General features: G+C 46.0%; 1 protein-coding gene across 2 annotated transcripts in view; it reads right to left on the bottom strand.

The window, feature by feature from the left end:
- nsmfb (NMDA receptor synaptonuclear signaling and neuronal migration factor b) overlaps window positions 1-22,816 on the bottom strand; it is a 103,812-nt gene that overhangs the window by 61,197 nt on the left and 19,799 nt on the right. For both annotated transcript variants that reach the window (XM_043719894.1, XM_043719893.1), the window contains exon 3: window positions 18,210-18,683. In XM_043719894.1, coding sequence (XP_043575829.1) covers window positions 18,210-18,683 — 474 coding nt within the window. The remainder of the gene's footprint in view (window positions 1-18,209; window positions 18,684-22,816) is intronic.

Genomic DNA, 22,816 nt, shown 5'->3' on the forward strand with positions numbered 1-22,816 from the left:
TTACTCAAAACTATCTGTAGGCAAATTAGAAAGTATTTCAGTAAAGGTCACTTTAAAATGGAGGGCTGGGTGCTGCAGCCACGCTTGCTACCTGGACTTGAACATCGACAGGAGTGCAAATCCTTTGCCACAAACCAGGGAAGCAGCAAATATACAGGCTGATTTTGCAAAACTAAAGCCTAGAATCTCACTGGCCTCTTCCTACTGCAGTTCACCACCACCTTTGCCAGGATAACTGGGGCTGTACAATAAATGCTGGCATAGCCAGTGATGCCTATATCCAATGAACAAATAAAAAACATACAAAGTATATATTGCTGTTCCTGTTGATTTGCAAACATCCCAAGCTATTGAATCTAACAGAGCTTAGAATCAAAATTGTTGAATGATTTCAGCACAAAATGAGGCCATTGGGCCCATCATATCAGAGTCAGCCTTCAGTAACAGCAACTCAGCTAGTCCCACCCACAACCCTGCCTTTTCATCATAACCCTGCCAATATTTGTTTGCTTTAGATTAGATTACATTACATTACAGTGTGGAAACAGGCCCTTCGGCCCAACAAGTCCACACCAACCTGCCAAAGCGCAACCCACCCATACCCCTACATTTATCCCTTACCTAACACTACGGGCAATTTAGCATGGCCAATTCACCTGACCTGCACATCTTTGGACTGTGGGAGGAAACCAGAGCACCCGGAGGAAACCCACGTAGACACGGGGAGAACGTGCAAACTTCACACAGTCAGTCGCCTGAGGCGGAAATTGAACCCGGGTCTCCGGGGCTGTGAGGCAGCAGTGCTAACCACTGTGCCACCGTGCCGCCCACGAGTACTATTCGACTTCCTTCTGAAGTTCGCAACTGAATCTGCCCCCATCTCACTCTCAGGTGGTACTTTCCCGATCCTATCACCTCACTACATACAAATGTTTTTTGTCATTGTCCTCTGGTTCCCCTCCACCAATCGTGACAGCTTCTTTCTATCCACTCTGTCCAGAGCCAACAGGATTTGAAACCCTCGATCATATTTCCTCACAAATATGTTCTATATAAACAATACTCCCAGTTTTGCCAAACAATCCTCAGAGCTGAAGCTCCTCATTTCTAGAACCATACTTAAGTTTTTCTGTTTTGTTACAACGCCTTCACATCCTTCTCAAAGTGCCACACTCAGAACTGGGTGAAATACTCTAGTTGATGCTGAATCAGTCTTTCATAAAGTTCATTGCAGCTTCCTTGCTTTAATATTCTAAGCTTTTATTTCTAAAGAGAAGCATATGAATGTCTTTGTAACCTCCTTACCATTTTCAATGATTAGGAGGTGTCGGTGTTGGACTGGGGTGTACAAAGTTAAAAATCATACAACACCAGGTTATAGTGCAACAGGTTTATTTGGAAACACTAGCTTTCAGAGCACTGCTCCTTCATCAGGTGGAGTATAAGATTGTAGGACACAGAATTTATAGCAAAAGTTTACAGTGTGATGTAACTGAAATTATATATTAAAAAAGACCTGGATTGTTTGTTAAGTCTCTCATCTTTTAGAATGGGCATATTGGTTTCAGTTTTTTTAAATGTAAATCCCAGAATGTTCTTAAAGTTACATTCTCAAGGGAACTTTAACAATTGGTGTCCTATCAGCCCAGAAGGGGTGAGGTGCCCTGTGTATGTGTGAGGCTGTCTGTGCCCCAATGTTCAGACTGATTCTAATCTAAAAAAGGAATTTACAGAATCTTACATGGATTCATGCAGTTTTTGAGCAAAATAAAATGTAATTCTGCAAGTACAAATTCATCCCACCAACCTAATATCCCCTCAAGTCTGATTACTAAACTTAGTGATCTCAGACTAAGCCCCACTCTCTGCAACTGGATCCTCAGTTTCCTGACCCACAGGCCACAATCAGTGAAGACTGGGGACAATATTTCATCCTCACTAACATTCAACACTGGAGCCCCCCAGGGGTGTGTACTCAGCCCCCTAACTGTACTCACTGTATACCCATGACTGCGTCGCCAAATACCAGACTAATGCCATTTACAGGTTCGCTGATGACACCACCATAGTTGGTCGAATCTCAGATGGTGACGATACAGACTACAGATGGGAGGTGGAAAAATGGTGCACTGAGAACAACCTAGCTCCCAATGCCAGCAAAAACAAGGAACTCATTATTGACTTTGAGCGGGATGTTACTCATGCCCCCCCCCAACACATTAACAGCACAGAGATGGAACAAGTGGAGAGTGTCAAGCTCCTGGGAGTGGTCATCCACAACAAGCTTTCTTGGACTCTTCATGTGGACGCACTGGTTACAAAGGCCCAACGACGTTTCTTCTTCCTCAGGCAACTAAGGAAATTTGCCATGATGGCGAATATCCTTGCCAACTTTTATGGGGCGCCATTGAGAGCATTCTGTCTGGATGTATCACTACCTGGTATGGCAATTGTACCATTCAAGATCAGAGATGTTACAGATAGTGATGAACTTGGCCCCGACAATCACAAAGGCCAACCTTCCACCTATAGAATTCATTTACCAGGCCCGCTGTCAAGGAAAGGCCACTAGCATTCTTAAAGATCCATCCCACCCTGGCAATGTTTTTCTACAACCTCTACCATCGGAGAGAAGGTACAGAAGTCTGAACACACGCACCAGCCGTTTTCCTAACAGTTTCTACCCTACTGTTGTTAGAATACTGAATGGCCTCACAAACTCTTGGCATTCACCTGTACCTGTGTTTTGGATTTTGCTGCTGTTTACCTATTATTTACTGATCTATGCTATTTAACTCTGTGATCTGCCTGTATGGCTCGCTAGACAAAGCTTTTCACTGTGCCTCGGTACACGTGACAATAAATCCAATTCAATTCGTGTGTGTGTATGTGTGCGCGCGTGCGTGGTGTGTGTGTGGGGTGTGAGACGTGTGTGGGGTGTGAGAGATGTGTGTATGTGTGAGAGTGTGAGTGTAAAAGAGTACAAGTCTGTGAGAGGGTGCATCTGAGTGTGGGAGTGTGTGTGTGAGCGTATGAGAAAGGGTCTGCATGAGTGTATGGGTCTGTGTGCATAGGAGTGTGTGTATATACACGCACGTGCAGTGCAGTGGGGTCACTTGTAGTGTGACATGAACCCAAGGTCCTGGTTGAGGCCATGGCTATCAAAATTGGCTATCAGCCCCTGCTCGGCCACTCTGCGTTGTTGCCTGTCCTGAAGTCCACCTTGGAGGATTAGATTAGATTGGATTAGATTAGATTACATTACAGTGTGGAAATAGATCCTTCGGCCCAACAAGTCCACACCGACCCGCCGAAGCGTAACCCACCCATACCCCTACATTTACCCCTTACCTAACACTACGGGCAATTTAGCATGGCCAATTCACCTGACTGCACATCTTTGGACCCTGCACATCTTTGGACTGTGGGAGGAAACCGGAGCACCCGGAGGAAACCCACGCCGACACGGGGAGAACGTGCAAACTCCACATAGATAGTTGCCCGAGGCTGGAATTGAACCTGGGTCTCTGGCGCTGTGAGGCATCAGTGCTAACCACTGTACCACCCGAAGGTCCAAGGCCGAATGTCCCAGATTCCGAAGTGTTCTCCGACTGGGAGGGAACATTCCAGTCTGTTGATTGTTGTGCGATGTCCATTCATCCGTTGCCATACCATTTTCAATTACTTATATGCAGGGAATTGAACTCATTATTTTATACTGCCTCTTTTCATTTTTCTTTCCCAGAATGAAACACTTCACACTTCTCTGCACTAAATTTCATTTGCAAATATCCGTGTATTGCACCAATCTGTCTGTGTCTTCTCAAACTCCATCACTACCCTAGTTGTAGCTAGCAACATTTCCAGTCTGCATGTCATTTGCATTATGCCTGCTGCTACTTGCTAGTGAGTATGAAAATTGCACATTAGAACAGATGAAAGCATAGCCAGAGAGATGATGAAGGAGGCGACAGCCTTAGATTCCTGGGACAGAAGGAGCGGATCTAGGTAAGATGGCATAATGATTGCCCTTTAAATGAGGCAGGAACATCAAACTGCTTGAACTTCAAGGACCATCTGGCATCGACCAAGCAACCAGAAAAGACAATGGCAGAAGCAGCCCCGTCTACCCTGCAAAGTCCTCCAGACTAACATCTGGGAGCTAGTGCAAAAATTGGGAGAGCTGTCTCACAGGCTGGTGAAGCGACAGCCTGACATAGCCATACTCACAGAATCATATCTTACAGACAATGTCCCAGATGCCACCATCACCATCCCTGGCTATGTCACTTAGCTATGCCTCTCACTTGCTGCATATGCTGTTTGGCATGCAAATAGTCATGTTTTGTAGCTTCACCAGATTGACACCTCATTTTTAAGTATGTCTGGTGCTGCTCCTGGCATACCCTCCTGCACTCTCCACTGAACCAGGGTTGATCCCCTGGCTTGACGGTAATGGTTGAGAGGGAGATGTACCAAGCCATGAGATTGCAGATTGTGCTGGTGTACAATTGTGGATACGGATGCCCAATGTTGAGTTGCTAGATCTATTTGAAGTCTGTCTCATTTAACACAATGATACTGCCACACAACTCAATGGAGGTCTTTCTCAATTGAAGGCAGGACTTTGTCTCCACAAGGACTGTGCTGTGGTCACTCTTACTGATACTGTCATTGACAAATGCATCAGCAGGACAGACATAGCAGAGGTACCATCACAGTGGTAGAAGAGAGTTGCCCCAAAGTCATTAGCATTGACTCCAGACCCCATGACGTCTTGTGACTTCAGGTTAAACATGGGCAAGGAAACCTTATGATGATCATCATGTACAATCCTCCCTCAGATGCTCAATCAGTATTCGCCCATTTAGAGGAAGCACTAAGGATGGCAAAGTCACAAAATGTACTCTGAGTGGGGCATTTTAACGTCTATCCCCAGGAGTGCCTCAACGCAACACTACTGTTCGAGCTGGTTGGGTCATAAAGGACATAACTGCTAGACTGGATCTGCAGCAGGTGGTGAGGGGACCAACAAGAGGGAAAAACATACTTGACCTCATCCTTACCAATCTGTCAGCTGCAGATGCATCTATCCATGACTGCATTGGTAAGGGCGACCACCACATAGCACTTGTGGAGATGAAGTCCGGCCTTCACATTGACAATACGCTCCATTGTGTTGTGTGGCACTATCAATGTGCTAAATGGGACAGATTTTAAACAGATCTAGCAACTCAACACTGCACATTAATGAGGCATTGTGGGCCATCAGTAGTAGCAGAATTGTACTCCAACACAATCTGTAACCTCATGGCCCGACAGATGCCCCACTCAGCCATTACCATCAAGCCAGGGAAGTTCAATGGAAAGTGCAGGAGGACATGCCAAGAGCAGCACCACTATATTTACCTAAAAATGTGGTGTCAACTTGGTGAAACTACCAAACAGGACTACTTGTGTGCCAAACAGCATATGCCAGACAAAGCTAAACGATCCAACAACAAATGGAGCAGATCTAAGCTCTGCAGCCCTGCCACATCCAGGCGGGAATGGTTGTGGACAATTAAACAACTCACTGGAGGAGGGTCCACATGGGGAATACTGATACATGATGATCATCAGAAGGTTTCCTTGCCCATCCTCAACAATAGAAGAACCCAGCATATCAGTGCAAAAGATACGGCTGAAGCATGCAATATTCTTCAGCCAGAAGTGCCAAGTGAATGATCCATCTCAGCCTCTACCAGTGGTCCCCAGCATTACAGCTACCAGACTTCAGCCAATCCCATTTATTCACATGATATCAATAAATGGTTGGAAGCACTGGATACTACAAAGGCTATAGGCTCTGACAACATCCTGGCAACAGTACTGAAGACTTGCATTACAGAACTTGCCACTTGCGTCACCTTCACCAGTACAGTTACAACGCTGGCATCTACCCAATGTGGAAAATTATCTTGGCACAAGTCCTGTACACAAAAAGCAGCAAAAATCCAATCCAGCCAATTACCACCCTGTCAGTCTACTCTCAAGTATCGGTTCAACGATGGAAAGCGTCATTAACAGTGCTATCAAGCAGCATATCAGTTACTATCAGTAGTAACCTGCTCAATGGCACCAAGTTCTGGTTCCACCAGGGCCACTCAGCTCTTGATCTCATTACAACCTTGGTTCAAACATGGAGAAATGAGCTAAATTCCAGAGGTGAAGTGTGAGTGACAGCCCTTGACATCAAAGCCATATTCAGAATGTGGCATCAAGGAGCCCTTGCAAAACTGGAATCAATGGCTATCTCTGCTGGTTGGAGTCATATCTTGCATATAGGAAGATGGTTATGGTCGTTGGAGGTCAGTGATCTCAGCTCATGGACATCTCTGCAGGAGTTTCTCAGGGTAATGTCCTCGGCCCAACCATCTTCTGTTTGTTTCATCAAAGACCTTCCCTTCTTCAGAAGATCACAAGTGGTAATTAACATTTGCGTCACACGGATGCCAGGCACTGACCATCTTTAATGAGTGACAATCTAACCACCATCCCTTGACATTCAATGGTGTCACCATCAGTGAATCTCTCACTATCAACATCCTGAGGGTTACCATTGACTAGGAACTCAATGGACTCCCCACATAAACACAATGGCGACAAAAATAGGTCAGACGCTAGGAGCACAGCTCCTTTCAAACTCTTGACCACTTCCATTTAGAAGGACAAGGGCAGCAGATACAAAGGAATACCACTCTCGGCAAGTTCCCCTCCAAGCCATGCACCATTCTGATTTGGAAATGTATCACCATTCCTTCACTGTCGCTGGGTCAAAATCCTGGAATTCCCTCCCTAATGGCATTTGGGTCAACCCAAGCACATGGACTGCAGCGATTCAAGAAAGCAGCTCAGCACCACTTTCTCAAGGGCAGCTAGAGATGGACAATAAATGCTGAGTAGCCTGCGACGCCCATGTCCCATAAATGAATTTAAAAAAACACTGATCCTGGGGTCTCACATTGAGACACTGTGACCCTTGGAAACCTGTGGTCAGATCCTAAGGATCTATTCCTAAAATTTGATATGCTTTGACTCCAAAGAAATCAGCCTTTAGATTTCAGCTGTCTTGTCTCCAGAATCTCTCATGTCTCCTCTCTGGATTGTAATTCACCTGGATACAGACAATCACACTTTATCAGCAGATTATTTTGATTGTTTACTGCTCTGGAGCAAATTCTACTAATCACCACTAACCAGCAGATTGAATAGCAATGGTGGGTGAAAATGTGTTTTGGTGGTAATGGGATTGAACCAGAAATCTTGAGGCCTAAGGTCACGTTTTTGGAACACAGGTTCGAATTTCTCCACCGCAGCTGATGGAATTTGAATTTAATTCATAAAGTCTGGATTTGAAAGATGGCCTCAGTGATGACCACAACAACTCATCAACTGTTGTAAAACCCATCTGATTTACTGGTGTCCTTTGTTGGGGGAGTGAACCTACCAAACAGCAACAATGTGCCTGACTCTTACCTACCCTCTGAAAATGGCTGCAAGCTACTTTTAGATTAGATTACTTAGAGTGGAAACAGGCCCTTCGGCCCAACAAGTCCACAGCGACCCTCTGAAGAGCAACCCACCCAGACTCATTCCTCTACATTTACCCCTTCACCTAACACTACAGTCAATTTAGCATGGCCAATTCACCAAACCTGCACATTTTTGGACTGTTCAAGGACAATTACAATTGAGCAATAAATATTGCTACAGTGCCACCTTCATCCTCAGAGGAGTCCCACAGTCTATTTTCCTAGTGTTTTTATTGGATTCCCTCATGGGATGCGGTGTCATTAACATTTGTACACTATCAACAAATGCCCTTGAGAAGGTGATAATGAGTGCCTCTTGAACCAATGCAGTCCATGTGCTGTAGGTAGACCCTCCAATGCTTTTAGGGAGGGAGTTTCAGAATTTTGACTCAGCAACAGTGAAGGAACAGTAATATATTTCCAAGTCAGGATGGTGAGTGGCTTGGAGGGGAACTTGCAGGTGGTAGTGTTCCTACATATCTGAACATTCCTGAAGAAGGGTTTATGCCTGAAACGTCGATTCTCCTGCTCCTCGGATGCTGCCTGGCCTGCTGTGTTTTTCCAGCACCACATTTTTCAACTCTGGTCTTCAGCATCTGCAGTCCTCACTTTCTCCTACATAACTGCTGCCCATTAGCAATCATAGGTTTGGAAAGTGCTGTCTAAGGAGCCTTCTCAGTTTCTGCAGTGCATTTTGTACATGGTACACACTGCTGCTACTGAGCATCAGCGGCACAGGGAGCGGATGTTTGAGTGTTGTTGGAACTGCACACACTCAGCCAACTGTGGAGTATTCCATCACATTCCTGATTTGTGCCCTGGACTTTGGAGAGTCGAGTTACCTGCTGCAGTATTCCTAGACTCTGACCTACTCTTGAAGCCAGATTCTGGATCAGTGGTGCTGGAAGAGCACAGCAATTCAGGCAGCATCCGAGGACAGGCAAAATCGACGTTTCGGGCAAAAGCCCTTTTATTCCTGATGAAGGGCTTTTGCCCGAAACGTCGATTTTGCCTGTCCTCGGATGCTGCCTGAATTGCTGTGCTTTTCCAGCACCACTGATCCAGAATCTGGTTTCCAGCATCTGCAGTCATTGTTTTTACCTCTACTCTTGAAGCCACCTACTCTTGAGTGCAATTGAGTTTCTGATCAATGGTAATCCCCAGAATGTTGATAATTGGGAATTCAGTGATGGTGGTGCCACTGAATGTCATGGGGCAATGGTCAGATTCTGTCTTGCAGGAGATGGTCATTACCTGGTATTTGTGTGATGTGAATTTTACTTTTCACTTGTCAGCCCAAGTCTCGATACTGCCAAGGGACATGGACAGCCTTAGTATCTCAGGAATTGTGAATGGTGCTGACCATTGTGCAATCATCAATGAACATCCCCAACTCTGAGCTTTTGATGGAGGGAAGGTTTCAGGAGAAGGCAATTGTAAAAGTTGGCGATTGAGTTTATTGTGGTAAACAGCAGATTCTGATCATAACTACCCCAGGTTGGAAGACCCCAGTTCATATCTGCATTTCACTCTTCCAGCTCAGAGCATTTAGGATGGCAAGTACATCTATTTTGTTGTGGTTCTACAGCATATTGTAACCCAGTTACCTGGAATATGTTACTACACAGAACATGCTGACTGCAGTTTCCTAGCAACCAACAGCAAATTATTTCTCAATAAGATTGCAGCCATAGTGTCAGAATGGTAATGCAATTGTTTTGGAACTTGATATGGGGGGGAGGGGTAGTCAAGAAGTTACAACTGTCCCTATTCTCCAGGTAACAGAGATGATTGCTGCTCTGTTGAATTCTCTTTCCCAGTGGGGGCTGAATCATTGAATGCATTGACAGCAGAGCTTGACAGATTTTTGATTGACAAGGAAGCCCAGGATTAGGAGGGCAACAGGTAGATGAGACCACAACCCTCATCAGAAGCAATGTGTGCCATTTATAAACTGCAGAAAATCACAAAACCTCTCCAAACAGCGCCTTCCAAGCCGACAACCACCTCCTTATGGAAGGACCACGGTAGCAGATACATGGGGATACCAGCAATTGCAAGTTTCTCTCCAAGTCACTCACCACCCTAACTTGGCAACATATTGCAGTTCCTTCAATGTCGTTGAGTCAAAAGTGTGGAACTCCAGCCCTCATGCCACTGTGAGTCTACCTTCAATTAGAGTCGTAGGGTCATAGAGATATACAGAAACAGACGCTTTGGTACAACTCGTCCATGCCGACTAGACATCCTAAATAAATCTAGTCCCATTTGCCAGCATTTGGTCATATCCCTCTAAACCCTTCTTATTCAAATACCCATCCTTATGTCTTTTAAATATTGCAATTGTACCAGCCTCCACCACTTCCTCTGGCAACTCATTCCATACACGCAAAGGTGCCCCTTAGGTCCCCTTTAAATCTTTCCCCTCTCACCCTAAAACTATGCCCTCTAGTTCTGGACTCCCCCGCCCCAGGGAAAAGACCTTGTCTATTTACCTTATCGATGTCCCTCATGATTTTATAAACCTCTGTAAGGTCACCCCTCAGCCTCCGTAGCTCCACAGAAAATAGCCAAAGCCTATTCAGCCTCTCCCTATAGCTCAAACCCTGCGACCGTGGCAACATCTTTTCTGAACCCTTTCATATTTCACAGCATCCTTCCTATACTCAGAAGACCAGACTTGCTCGCAGTATTCTAATAGTGGCTTAATCAATATTAAGGTCCTGAGGATTGTTGCTGAACAAAGAGATCTTGGAGTGCAGGTTCATAGTACCACCACACCATGACTTCCCAACTCCTATACCCAATGCTCTGACCAATAAAGGCAAGCCTACTAAACGCCTTCTTCACCACCAATTTTGGTGTCATCTGCAAACTTACTAAGCATACATCCTCCATTCCTATCCAAATCATTTTATATAAATGATGAAAAGCAGTGGGCCCAGCGCCAACCCTGTAGCACACTGCTGGTCACAGGCCTCCAGTCTGAAAAGCAGACCTACATCACCACCCTCTATCTTCTACTTTCGAACCAGTTCTGTATCCAAATGGCTAGCTCTCCCTGTATTCCACGTGACCTAACCTCATCACCAGTCTACTTTGAGGAACCTTACTGAAGTCTATATGGATCACATCCACCACTCTGCCCTCATCAATCCTCTGTTACTTCTTCAAAAAACTTAATCAAGTTCGTAAGACACGATGTCCCATGTACAAAGCCATGTTGACGATCCCTAATCAGTCACTGCCTTTCCAAATACATGTAAATCCTGTCCCTCAATATTTCTTCCAACAACTGGCCCACCACTGATGTCAAGCTCACCAGTCTATAGTTCACTGGCTTTTCCTTATCACCTTTCTTAAATAATGGCACGTTAACCAACCTTCAGTCTTCCAGCACCTCACCTGTGGCTAGTAATGATACAAATACCTCAGCAAGGAACCCAGCAATTACTTCCCTAGCTTCCCACAGGGTTCTAGGGCATACCTGATTAGTCCCAGGAACTTGTCCACCTTTACATATTTTAAGACTTCCAGCATCTCCTCCTCTGTAATTTGGACATTTTTCAAGATGTTGTTATTTATTTTCCCATGTTCTCTATCTTCCACCTCGTTCTCCACAGAAAATAGTGATGGAAAATACTCACGTACTGTCTTCCCAATCTCCTGTGGTTCCACAGATAGGTGGCCTTGTTGATCTTTAAGGGGTCCAATTCTCTCCCTAGTTACCCTTTTGTCCTTAATGTATTTATAAAATCCCTTGAGATTCTCCTTAACACTATTTGTCAAAGCTATCTCATGTCCCCTTTTTGTCCTCCTGATTTCCCTCTTATGTATACTCCAACTGCCTTCATGCTCTTCTAGAGAATCCCTCCATTTCTGCTGTCTATAAGGTAGACAGTGATAAGGTAAGGGAACCATGGTTTACTAAAGAAATTGCGTCTCTTGTTAAGCGGAAGAAGAAGGCTTATGTGACATTGATGGTTCAGATGAGGCGATGGAGTTACAGAATAGCCAGGAAGGATTTAATGAGAGAATTAAAAAGAGCAAGAGGACATGGGCAGTCTTTAGCAGGTAGAATAAAGGAGAACCCTAGAGCTTTCTATAGGTATGTGAGGAATAAAACAATGACAAGAGAAGGAATAGGCTCAGTCAAAGACAGAAGTGGGAAGTTGTATGTGATCGGAGAGGTGCTAAATTAATATTTCTCATCTGTTTTTACTCAGGAAAAAGAGAATATTGCAGAGGAGAAGAATGAGATATGGGTATTAGACCAGAAAGGATCAAGGTTAGTAAGGAGGAGGTATTATCAATTCCAGAAGGCGTGAAAAAAGATAAGTCCCCTGGGCTGGATGGGATTTATCCAAGGATTCTCAGGGAAGCTAGGGAGGAGATGTTGGAGCCTTTGGCCTTGACCTTTGAGCTGTCATTGTCTACAGGCTTAGTACCAGAGGACTAGAAGATTGCAAATGTTATGCCCTTGTTCAAGAAGGGGAGTAGAGATGACCCAGGGAATTATAGACCTGTGAGCCTTACGTCTGTTGCAGGAAAAGTTTTGGAAAGGGTTATCAGAGATCGGATTTATAATCATCTAGCAAGCAACAAATTAGAAATATGAATTCATCAAGGGCTGGTCATGTCTCACACATCTCACTGGGTTTTTTGAGAAGGTGACCAAGCATTTGGATGAGGCAGGGCAGTTGATGTGGTTTACATGGACTTCAGTAAAGCCTTTCATAAGGTTCCACATTGGATAAAATGCAGAGGCATGGGACTGAGGATGACTTAGCAGTTTGCATTAGAAACTGGCTTTCTGTAAGGTGGCAGTGAGTGGTGGTTGATGGAAAATATTCAACCTGGAGTCCAGTTACTAATGGTGTGCCACAAGGATCTGTTTTGGGACCATTGCTGTTTGTCATTTTATAAAAATGACTTGGATGCAGGCATAGGTGGATGGGTTAGTGAGTTTGCAGATGACACTAAAGTCGGTGGAGTAGTGGACAATGTGGAAGAATGTTACAGGTTGCAGTGGGACTTGGATAAACTGCAAAATTGAGCTGAAAGGTGGCAAGTGGAGTTCAATGCAGATAAATGTGAGGTGATTCACTTTGGGAAGAATAACAGGAAGGCAGAATACTGGATAAATGGAAAGATTCTTGGTAGTATGGATGCGCAGAGGGACCTTGCAGACCATGAACATACATTCCTGAAAGTTGCCACCCAGGTTGACAGTGCTGTTGGGAAGGCATACGGTGCATTAGGTTTCATTGGTAGAGGAATTGAGTTCCAGAGCCGCAACGTCATGCTGCAACTATACAAAACGCTAGTGTGGCCGCACTTGGAATACTGTGTACAGTTTGGGTCGCCCCATTACAAGAAGGATGTGGAAGCATTGGAAAAGGTGCAGAGGAGATTTACCAGGATGTTGCTTGGTCTGGAGTGAAGGTCTTATGAGGAAAGGCTGAGAGACTTGGCTCTGTTCTCATTGGAGAGAAGAAGGCTAAGAGGGGATTTGATAGAGACATACAAGATGATCAGAGGATTAGATAGGGTAGACAGTGAAAGTCTTTTTTTAAGGATGATGACGTCAGCTTGTATAGCTACAATTTGAGGTGTGATAGATTTAAGACAGATGTCAGAGGCAGTTTCTTTACTCAGAGAGTGGTAAGGGCATGGAAAGCCCTGCCTGCCAATGTAGTTAACTCAGCCACATTAGAGGCATTTAAACGACCCTTGGATAAGCACATGGATGAAGATGGGATAGTGTCAGGGAGATTAATTCACAGGTCGGCGCAACATCAAGGGCCAAAGGGCCAAGGACCAATACAGTCTGCACTGTATTGTTCTATGTTCTAGAACCTCAACTTCTCTAGTTATCCCGAATTCCCAACACCTACCAGCCTTGCTCTTCATCCTAAAAACAACACTCTGTCTCTGACTCTCGTTATCTCATTTTTGAACGCTTCCCATTCCCAGCAGTCCCTTTACCTGCGAACATTCGTACACAATCAACTTTTGAAAGTTCTTGCCTAATACTGTCAAATGTGCCTTGCTCCAATTTAGAACTTTAACTTTTAGATCCGGTCTACCTTTTTCCATCACTAAGTGCTCCCCCACTGACACCTCAGTCACCTGCCCTGCCTTATTTCCCAAGAGTAGGTCAAGTTTTGCATCTTCACTCGTAGGTACATCCACATACTGAATCAGAAACTTTTCTTGTCCACACTCAACAAATTCCTCTCCATCCAAGCCCTTTATACTAGGGCAGTTCTAGTTTATGTTTGGAAAATTAAAATCCACTACCATAACCACCCTATTATTCTCACACATAGCTGAGATCTCCTTTCACATTTGTTTCTCAATGTCCCACTGACCACTGGGGGGGTCTATAGTGCAAGTCGAAAAGTGTGGCGCTGGAAAAGCACAGCAGGTCAGGCAGCAGGAGAGTCGATGTTTCGGGCATAAGTCCTTCATCAGGAATGTGAAGGGGGTGGGCAAAGGGGTTAAGAGATAAATAGGAATGGGGTTGGGGCTGACGGGAAGGTCGCTGGGAAGGTAATAGCAAGATTCAGGTGGGGGGTAATGGTGATAAGTCAGAGCGGAGGGTGGAGCGGATAGGTAGGACAGTGCCAAGTTGGAAGATTGGATCTGGGATGAGGTGGGGGAGGGGAAGTGAGGAAACTGGTGAAATCAACGTTGATGCCATGCCGTTGGAGGGTCCCAAAGCAGAAGATGGGGCATTCTTCCTCCAGGTGTCGAGTGGCTCGGATTTGGTAGTGGAGGAGACCCAGGATTTGCATGTCCTTGGTGGAGTGGGAGGTGAAGTTGAAGTGGTCAGCCACAGGGTGGTCAGTTTGTTTGGTATGTGATTCCCAGAGATGTTCTCTGAAACATTCCGCGAGTTGGCATCCTGTCTCTCCAATATAGAGGAGACCACACCAAGAGCAATGGACACAGTAGATGAGGTCTTTGGATGTGCAGGAAAATCTCTGCCAAATGTGTAGAGATCCTTTGGGGCCTTGGACTGAGGTGGGGGCACAGATTTTATACGTCTTGCGGCGGCAAGGGAAGATGCCAGGTGTGAAGGATGGGTTGGTGGGGGACATGGACCTAACGAGGGAGTCGCAGAGGGAATAGTCTCTGCGGAATGCTGATAGGGATGGGGAGGGAATTGTAGTGGGTCTGACTGTAGGTGACGGAAATGGTTGAGGATGATGTACTGTATCCGGAGGTTGGTGGGATGGAAGGTGAGGACCAGAGGGTTTCTATAAATAAAGAGGCCACTGGCCCTCACCTTCCACCCCACCAACGTCCGGTTACAGCGCATCATCCTCCGCCATGTTTGCCACCTACAGTCAGATCCCACCACCAGAGATACATTTCCCTTCCCACCCCTCCCCATCCCTATCAGCATTCCACAGAGACCAGTCCCTCCACGACTCCCTCGTTAGGTCCACGTCCCCCACGAACCCATCCTCCACCTTCCCTTGCCACCGCAAGACTTGTAAAATCTGCACCCGCACCTCTACCCTCACCTCCGTCCAAGGCCCCAAAGGATCCTTTCACAGAAAGCAAATATTTTCCTGAACATGCAAACACCTCATCTACTGTGTCTATTGCTCTCGGTGCGGTCTCCTCTACATTGAGGAAACAGGACACCAACTCGCAGAACGTTTCAGGGAACACGTCTGGGACCAAACAACCCACTGCTTTGTGGCCGACCACTTCAACTCCTCTTCCCACTCCACCATGGACGTGCAAGTCCTAGGCCTCCTCCACCCACCAAATCCTAGCCACCCGACACCTGAAGGAATAGCATCTTATCTTCTGCCTTGGGTCCCTCCAACCACACGGCATCGATGTCAATGTCACCAGTTTCCTCATTTCCCCTCCCCCCACTTCATCCCAGATCCAACCCTCCAACTCGGCACCGCCTTCTTGAACTGCCCCACCTGTCCAATTTCCTTCCCTACCTATCCGCTCCGACCTATCACCATCAACACCTCCACCTGCACCTACCTTTCGCCTTCCCAGCTATCTTTCTCCCAGCCCCAGCCTCAGCCCGACCTTCTATTTATCTCTCAGCCACCCCCCTAACATTCCTGAACAGCGTATGCTCAAAATGTCGGCTCTCCTGCTCCTCGGATGCTGCCTGACCTGCTGTGCTTTTCCAGTGCCACACCTTTCAACACTGATCTCCAGTATCTGCAGTCCTCACTTTCTCTGGGTCTACGGTACAATCCCAATAAGGTGATCATCCCTTTGTTTCTTAGTTCCACCCAAATAACTTTCCTGGACATATTTCCAAGAACATCCTCCCTGAATACAACAGTATGTTATCCCTAATCACAGCCGTAATGTTATCCTTAATCAAAAAAGCCACTCCCCCTCTTCTCGCTCCACTTTCAGTTCTTCCTAATGCATCTATACAGTGGAACATTAAGCTGCCAGTCCTGTCCATCCCTGAGCCACATCTCTGTTTTTGTAACGATATCTCAATCCCATGTTCCTAACCATGCTCGGAGTTCATCTGTCTTATTTGCTAGACTTTGAAATAGATGCAGTTTAATTTTTCAGTCTCTGCTTTGTTCCTGCCTGATCTGTTTAACTTACTTCTTTTCCCAACTGTACCAGGTCTCAGACTTATCTCTTTCCTTACTATCTCCCCCCAACCTTGTTTATCTAACAAATCTCCCTGCCAGTATATTAATCCCCTTCCAATTCAAATGCAATCCATCCTTCTTATACAGGCCACCTCCACCCAGAAGACATTCCAATGGTTCAAAAATGTGAATCGCTCTCCTTTACACCAGCACCTCAGCCACGCATTCATCTGCTCTATCCTCCTAATCCTACCCTCACTAGCCCATCGCTCTGGGACTAATCCAGAAATTGCCACCCTCGAGGACCTACTTTTTAAATTCCTGCCTAACGTCCTATATTGTCTCCACAGAATCTCATTTTTCTCTTCCTATGTTGTTAGTTCCAATGTGTACAACGACCTCCTGCTGGTCCCTCTCTCCTTTGAGAATATTCTGCACTCTCCCTGAGATATCTTTGATCTTGGCGCCAGGGAGGCGACACATCATTCTGATATCTCGCTGTTGGCTGCAGAATCGCCTGTCTATGCCTCTGACTAGAGAGTCCCCTATCGACTGTTTAGAACTCGGTGTATCCCTTGTTACATTAGAGCCAGTCTTAGTACCAGAAACCTGGCTGTCAGTGCTACATTCCCCAGAGAGTGCATCACTCCCTACATTTTCCAAAACAGCATACTTGTTTGAGATGGGGAGAGCCACAAGAGACTCCTGCACTACCTGCCTCTCTCTCCTATCTTTCTTGGAGTTAACCCATCTATCTGACTGTACCTTCGGTTTATCTCCCTCCCTGCAACCGCCATCCATCACATTCCCTCCGAATCTGATTCCTCATTGCCTCTAACTGTCACTCCAACTGATCCATGCAATTAGATAGGATTCACAACCAAACACACTTTCTGCTGACATAATCATCAGTAACATGGAAGCACTCCCTAATCTCCCACATCACTCTAGTTTCGGCCATCTTTGCATCTTAATAATCTACAGACCCACAAAATAGCACAGTCTTACTGCTCTAAAACTACTATTCCAGGCAGGCTGAGTTTTTATAGTTTTAGAGGTTAAAAGACAGATCTCAACAACATATAATTAAAAAACCCACTCTATTCACTATTGTAGATTTACAGAAGAAAACCAGCAAGGTTACACTTTAAAAGTCACTTAGCTACTCCGCTGTTGTGCACTTCCGCACACAGGTTTCTCCAAGGTCAACTGTTTATTTTCTTTGAACAATGTCCAGAGATACTTGAAACCAGGCAGCAAAGGCAGCAGCTGTGCATGTTACTGCTGGATCAGACAGCAGTGTCGGTTCCTTTCTACCTTTGAATCACTGCCCATGTGGTCACTACCATTGTCTGTCTTCCTCCTTTTTGAAGTGCTGTTGTTTTAATTTTATTTCCCAAAGTTCCAAAACAATGTAACAGCTTATAAAACAGTAAATACCGCTCCTGGAATTTGAGGAAACCAGCTCCAACACTGATAATACCTCAAAAAAACGAGCAGCTCTTAACAGCCACAACTTTTCCCCGTTCCCCATCTTGTAGGTTTACCTTCGGGTTCTGAACCAATTCTGATGAAGGGTCACCGGATTTGAAGTGTTAACTCTGCTTTCTTCCCACTGAATGCCGTCAGCCCGGCTGAGTTTCGCCAAAAAGTTCTGTTTATGTCTTCAGATCTCCATCATCCGCAAGTTTTTGCTTTATTCAGGTTGTGGATCTTCATCAGGTCCTGGATCTACCTCTTAAAGATATGGATCCATCTTCAGGTCATAAGTCTACCTTCAGGTCCAGAGTGCACCTACAGGTTATGGGTCTACTTTAGACTCTGGGTCTACCTTCAAGTCAGGGGTCTACCTTCATGTTCTGGGTCTATTTCCGACTCTGGGTCTACCTTCATATTGTGGGTCTACTTTAGTCTCTGGGTCTACCTTCAGGCTTGATTGGCCTGCTCCCTGCCTCCTGCAAAGATCCTACAGCAGCTATCAATGCTTAGGTTGCTGACCTTAGCTCTGTCTCTGTGCTTCCCCAGTACTCACCGGACACTCTGTCCATGCTGTACATGCGCTCGAGCTTCTTGCGGTGGCGGGCGGCCTCGCGCCCCTGCACGTGCTCGCCCTCAACGGTCAGCAGCTGCGAGGAGCCCGCGCCCTTCGCACAGCCCGGGCACTCCCTGGAGCTCTGCCTGCTGCCCGCCCAGCTCCTGCAGCGCACTCCACCTGCACCTCCACCTCCGGCCGCCTTCGGGGGCCGCGCCTCCTTGCCGGGGGTGCTCGCCGCCGCTGCCACCGTCCCCTCGGTCTCCGCCTCCCTCTCTGACAGCAACTGGCTCTCGCCCGAGATGGTGTAGACCCGCGGCTTCTGGCCGTCGGCCGGCTTCTCCGACCCTTCCTCCGAAAAACTGCGGTCGAACCTTCCCTGAGAGATCATGGAGAGGCGGCGCTTGTTCTGGGCGGGCTGTTGGATCTCCGAGGAATCCTCCGGGTCCATCAAGGTCTCAGCCACCAGGTGATCTGAAAGGTAAGGGAAGACATACGCAAGTACATATATATTTTTATATATATACATATATATATATATAAAATGTGTGTGTGTAGACACACACTTCTTCCCTGCAGAAGCTTTGTCAAAGTTCTCCTCTCACCTCAAGTCTCCCTGGAGAACTGCACCTCAGCTCAGTTGATAGCACACCCACCTCTGAGAGAGAAGGTTGTGTGGCCAACCCTTATTTCAAGACCTGGGACACACAAGCCTCAGAGAAGCTGGCTCTGCGGACGTAGTACTGAGGGTGTGCTGCGCTAGCAGAAGCACCAATGCAGCAGATGAGATGTCATTCTGGGGTCTGGCCCCTTCACATGGAAATCCCTGGCCATTACTGTGCACAAAGAAGAACGTTCTTTCTTCCTGATCAATAGTTAATCCAGCAATGGACATCAGTAAAACAAATGGATGGGATCAGACAAGGGGTCAGCATGGTTTTACGAAAGGGAACTCATGCTTGACAAATGTACTGAGTTCAAGGATGTAACTCGTGGAGTAGATAAGGGGAGCTAATGAGTGTGGTTTACTTGGACTTTCAGAAGATTTTTGATAAAGTCCCACATAAGAGACTAGCCTGTAAATTTAAACACGTGGGACTGGGAGTAAAGTGCTGACATGCATAGAGCACTGGTTAGCACAGAAAAGGCGTGGGAATAAATGGGTCTTTTTTAAGTGGCAGGCAGTGACTAGTGGGATACTGCAGGGGTCAGAGCTTGGATGCCAACTAATAACAATATATATTAATATTTGGATATGAGAATTAAATGTAATGTCTCCAGAAAAGGAGGTGACACAAAAGCTGGGTGGAAGGGTGAGCTGTGAGGAGGGTGCAGAGATGCTTCAGTGTGATTTTAACAAGTTGAGTGAGTGTCCAAATGAATGGCCCATGCAGAATGATGTGAATAAATGTGAGGTTATCCACTTTGGTCACAAAAACAGGCAAACAAATTGGGAAAGGGAAATGTGCAATGAAACCTGGCTTCTTGAACACCAGTTGCTGAAAGTAAGCAGGCAGGTGCAGCAGACAGCGTGGAAGGCAAACAACAAGACAGTTTGAGTTCAGGATCAGGGATGTCTTGCTGCAGTTGTGCAGAGCACAGCTGATACCACACCTGAGTATTGTGTGCAGTTTTGTTCTCTTTATCTGAGGAAAAATGTTCTGATGACGGAGGGAGTGTAACAGAAGTTTACCAGACTGATTCCTGTGATGACAGGACTGATGTGTGAAGAGAGGCTCTGCCAGGACTATATTCTCTTCAGTTTAGAAAAATTAGGAAGGATCTCATGGAAACAATTCTAACAGGACTGAACAGGGTAAATACTGGAACTGTATTCCTAATGACTGGGACTCCAGAACTAAGGATCACAGTTTAAAGGTATAGGGTAGGCCGTTTAGGATTGAAACGAAGAGACATTTACTCTCTCAGTGCTGAGCCTGTGGAATTTTGCATTGAACGTTTTCAAGGAGTTACATATAGCTCTTAGGGCTAAAGGAATTGAAAGATATGGGGAGAAAGTGGGAACAGAGGACTGAGTTGGATCATCAGCTATGATCAAAATGAATGGTGGTATAGGCTCGAATAGCTGAATGGCCTACGCCTTCTATTTTCTATGTTTGTAAATGATCTGGGCATTTGATTAGATTAGATTAGATTACTTAGTGTGGAAACAGGCCCTTCGGTCCAACAAGTCCACACCGACCCTCCGAAGCGCAACCCACCCAGACCCATTCCCCTATATTTACCCCTTCACCTAACACTATGGGCAATTTAGCATGGCCAATTCACCTAACCTGCACATTTTTGGACTGTGGGAGGAAACCGGAGCACCCGGAGGAAACCCACGCAGACATGGGGAGAATGTGCAAACTCCACATAGACAGTTGCCTGAGGCGGGAATTGAACCCCAGTCTCTGGCGCTGTGAGGCAACAGTACTTGCCACCGTGCCGCCCTTGTCTCATTACTGTTTGTGGGAACTTGCCGTAAACAGGTTACTAACTACGCTATCTACATTACCGCAGTGAATTCAAAATAGTTCACCCTGGGTGCTGTGTACTTTGGGACATCCTAGCCATCAATATTCACTGATTCCCCAGTGGATCTCACCTGTGGGGCTCTTGGCAGAGGCCAGGAACAGACTCAGCTTACACCACATAGTTCCCAGCTGGTGCCTGGTATGTTGACATGGCAGGAGGGGACATTGAACCAAGCTACTGTTTCTGACCCTCTAACAGTGCAGCACTCCCTATGTGTGACCCTGCAACATTGCAGCACTCCCTCTGTACTGACCGTGCAGCATACACTCAGTACTGATCCTCTGAGAGTGCAGCACTTCCCCTGTACCGACCCTCTGCAACAATCACTCTATACTGACCATCTGACAATGCAGTACTCCCTCATTACTGACCCTGCAACAGTGCAGCATTCCCTCAGTATTGGCAACATCTACTGGTCACTGTTTGCAGTGTGCAGCTGAACAGCGGAGAGTAGCTCAGTTTGGAAATGCAGTCGCTTTTCAGTCCAGGACACAGTTTGAGGCATCTACATTTTCAAATGTGTCCAGGGATTTGTAATTTAGGTTCTGTTTACTAACTGCTGCTACTGTTCAGAATTTATACAAAATTGCTGATTCAATCAGGTCAGCTTAACAATAATTTTAATGGATGGAATTATAAAATAGATTCACAGTTAGATATAAATCTTGATAATTACTGTTCCAGTTTGATCTAAATTTCCTGCAGGAACCTTTTTCACCACAATATCAAATTCTGATTCTAGGAGGACATAATGAAGCTGAGAGATTTCGTACATTCTCCTTGCTCAGCTGGTGAGAGAGCAACAGGTGGTTAACCCACGTCATAGAATATAATATAACGGCAGCACTAACACAATGTACGATCCTGTTACACTCACTCACCCAGGACCAGCAATGTCTCCTATCAAATAACAGCAATAGATCTTTAGTTATTTTCACATTACATAACACACAGCTAGAACATAATTTTCCTTTCTTGGACTCTCAGAAACAACTAACCACCTCAAAGTATAAAGGAAATCACTTCTGACTAATTAGATATTTTTTTTTCTGTTCACTGTATATTTGTAATAAATTCAAATCTGTTCATTGGACATTCTGGTCAATTTGCTCACATCAAATGTTCCTGCTGATTTGCACAAATACACATCTTCAATACAAACAGAGCAAGCAGTGTATCAGCTAACAATCTGTCTGACCTCAGTGAATCTCTGGTGATTAGAACACCAGTGAGAATTCTTCTTCAAAATAGTGTCATAACATCTTATAGTTATGAGGTTTGGGTTAACATCTCATCTGTAGGACAGAACCTCTGATGGTACAGTGCTGCATCAACACTGACCCTCAATCCAACACCTCAAAGATGCAGTACTCTCTCAGCAACCATTTGGACTGAGCGAGACTTCCTCAATGTTCCCCTCCCCAACAATGCAGCAGGCTCTTGGTTCTGACCATCTGACAAAGTGACACTCCTTCTGTATTGACCCTTTGACAGTGTAATACCCCTTCTCTATTGACTGTCTGACAGCGCAGCACTCCCTTTGTACTAACCATGTGATAGTGCAACACTCCCTCAGTATTGACCCTGTGAGAGTGCAGCTCTCTGTCTCTACTGACCCTCTGACAATGCAGCCCTCTCTCAGTACTGAAACTGTGACGGTGTAGTACTCCCTCAATAATGACTCTTTGAGAGCACAGCACTCCCTCAGTACCAACCTCTGACACGCAGCACACCCTCAGTACCTCCCTCTGACAGCGCAGCACTCCCTCAGTACCGACCCTCTGACAGCGCAGCACTCCCTCAGTACCGACCCTCTGACAGCGCAGCACTCCCTCAGTACCGACCCTCTGACAGTGCAGCCCTCCCTCAGTACCAATCCTCTGACAGCGCAGCACTCCCTCAGTACCGACCCTCTGACAGCACAGCACTCCCTCAGTACCGATTCTCTGACAGCGCAGCACTCCCTCAGTACCGATTCTCTGACAGCGCAGCACTCCCTCAGTACCAACCCTCTGACAGCGCAGCACTCCCTCAGTACTGACCATCTGACAGCGCAGCACTCCCTCAGT

Source organism: Chiloscyllium plagiosum, chromosome 30 (assembly GCF_004010195.1).
Source record: "Chiloscyllium plagiosum isolate BGI_BamShark_2017 chromosome 30, ASM401019v2, whole genome shotgun sequence".
Lineage (NCBI taxonomy): Eukaryota > Metazoa > Chordata > Chondrichthyes > Orectolobiformes > Hemiscylliidae > Chiloscyllium > Chiloscyllium plagiosum.